This window comes from Frankliniella occidentalis, unplaced genomic scaffold, assembly GCF_000697945.3.
Source record: "Frankliniella occidentalis isolate FOCC.00 unplaced genomic scaffold, Focc_3.1 Scaffold49, whole genome shotgun sequence".
Classification (NCBI taxonomy): domain Eukaryota; kingdom Metazoa; phylum Arthropoda; class Insecta; order Thysanoptera; family Thripidae; genus Frankliniella; species Frankliniella occidentalis.
The window spans coordinates 1389928-1392244 of NW_026267179.1; the positions used below are offsets into that span (position 1 = coordinate 1389928).

The following is a 2317-nucleotide window of genomic DNA, read 5'->3' on the forward strand; positions in this document are numbered from 1 at the left end:
TGTTTATAGAAAATAAAAATCAGTCGGATAGGAAAGTATAGTGGCAGAGAGTTTCTTTTCTCTACTTACGAGCTCCGTAAGCGCAAACCCCTTTCCCTAGTCTGCATTCAGCGAAAAGAGGAAGACAACGGAGTAGCAAAGAAACTCAGTGAATTACTACAAAGTCACAAAAATAGTGAGAGCGCTAGCCTTCAGAGAAGCTACTAAGATTACGGTATCACCACTTCGTTTGACGAGATACATGAACTTATTCATTTTTAACTTACATTACATAATACAACTTACAACAAATGTGGCAGATATATTTGCACACTTGGAAATATATACATTATACATCATTTCAACCTGACCCTGATCCTTCTCTGTGTATTCCAATAAGTACACTGTAAATTCTAGAGCAAGATCTCGCACTCTCCAGAAGGCTAGATCAGAAACACTCCGCTTTCCTCAGAGGAAGATGATATTTCTCACTCTATTTGGAGTCAGAACACTGGTAAAACAGGCGTTTAATTTTGCACTTCAATTTAATGTTCAAGTGTGCATTTTCTAGACACATTATTGTGTCTAACTATGTCATACGTCAATTGGTGTTTAATCTTTCGACACTTCCAAAAAGTATAGCAGCTGCACACCGTATAATATGGTTCCTATTGATAGCATAGAACTGTGTGCGTGTGTGTGTCCAAGTGTGCAGAATTTAAACGTTTAAAACGTCTAAAATTTGCACACCACGCAAGTGTGCAACTCGAGTAACACACCATTTAATGTGAAAAATAACAACTTGCATACGGTGTGCGTGCAAATTATGCACACTTGTTTTACGAGTGAATTTACAGTCCTCACCCAATGAGATTGAGGTTCCTCACTACAATTGGGCGAGGACAGGGAAGTCTCACTCCCTTGGATTGAGAATTAGGCGCATATGACTCAAATGACGAGGCAGAATTGTCCCACTCATATCGACCTCGAAACCTCACTCACGGGATTGCAGTGTACATCTGACGCAGCCACAAAATACGCATCGAGAAAACAAGCTCCCCGCATGAATGACTATTAAAGCGACAAGACAAGGCACATTTCCTTTGAATTTAGAGACATTTAACCAGCTGCCACAACCCCAAAATTAAAATGTACAGAAACACTCTTACTAACAAGGAACATAATATTTACACATAAGTTACACACAAGTCCATCAGTCAGAAAAAGTCATGTCGTCATACCGGTTCTGGCAGTACAGTCCACAGCAAGAAACAGGCCTATTAAATAAACTATTTACAAAGCATTCAAAGATTGACAGCGACAGCCACCATTATCACACAGAGATTTATATTTTTTATCGTCCTAAAGTCAGTGGAGAGCGAAGGATAATAATATCCCCCTCTTCCTTAATTTTTTCAAGAAAAAATAGTTATGATAAGACTTTGTACAACTATTCCGTTTGGATGAATGTCGAGATAATCGAATCACACGTGCTCCTCAGGTGGCAGAAACACTGTTCTCATCCTCGTCCACGTGTGAGCCTTGGCGCGTGCGTCCTGCTGTCGGGCTCCAGGGACTCCAGGGACTCCAGGGCACCTGAGGGGCCGTGGAGGCGGGGCGGCGCCGGGCCGGGGGCGGCCGGGGGGCGGTGGTGGTTCACACCCAGGTGGCCTCGGTGGCCTCCGCACCCCCGAGCAGGCCGTGCAGCAGCCCCCCGGCCCGGGGCCGTAGTCAGACGAACACCTCGACGGAGGCGTCCTCGGGGACGTCCTGGAGGTCGCCGAGGCCCCCGCCGACGAGGCCGCCGCCTCCGCCGGGCGGTGAATCTCAAAGCACGTGCAGGTTCTCGCACGACTTGGACTTGGAGTCGTTGAGGCAGATCTTGTGCAGGATCTCGCGCGCGATGTTGAGCGAGAGGGAGGTGCGCGAGCCGTGCAGCCGGCTGGACGCCGAGCCGCGGCGCTGGCGCTTCCGGTCGCGCGTCGCCCGCAGCCGGATCTGCTTCAGCACGCCCACCAGCAGCTCGTCCACGTTGTGCTGGATGCCGGACGAGGTCTCGATGTACTTGCAGTCCCGGGAGGCGGCCAGCGCCTTGCCGTCTGCGACAGAGTAGACAGAGACGAGTCAGACATGGGCATGGGGTGGGCAGACAACGCCGCGGCATCCGATTTGCCGTCCGTTTAATTCCAGCCGATAGAGGAGGCGAAAACAAAACGGCGCCGCCATCCGGGGCAATCGGCGCGCGGCACACCCGACATTGGAGGAATAATGAAATAAATGGGCGACGGCGGTCCGGTGGCTAATTGGAAGCAAAAGGGGCGTCACGGGGAGGAGGGGG

The 2317-nt window shown here is 49.6% G+C and overlaps 1 protein-coding gene across 1 annotated transcript in view; it reads right to left on the reverse strand.

Moving 5' to 3' along the window:
• Window positions 1-6: 6 nt before the first annotated feature.
• LOC113209587 (GTP-binding protein REM 1-like) overlaps window positions 7-2317 on the reverse strand; it is a gene marked incomplete at its 5' end in the record, with an annotated part of 84074 nt that continues 81763 nt past the window's right edge. The window contains one exon of the mRNA XM_052267297.1: window positions 7-2078. Within this exon, the coding sequence (XP_052123257.1) occupies window positions 1807-2078 (272 nt within the window). The remainder of the gene's footprint in view (window positions 2079-2317) is intronic.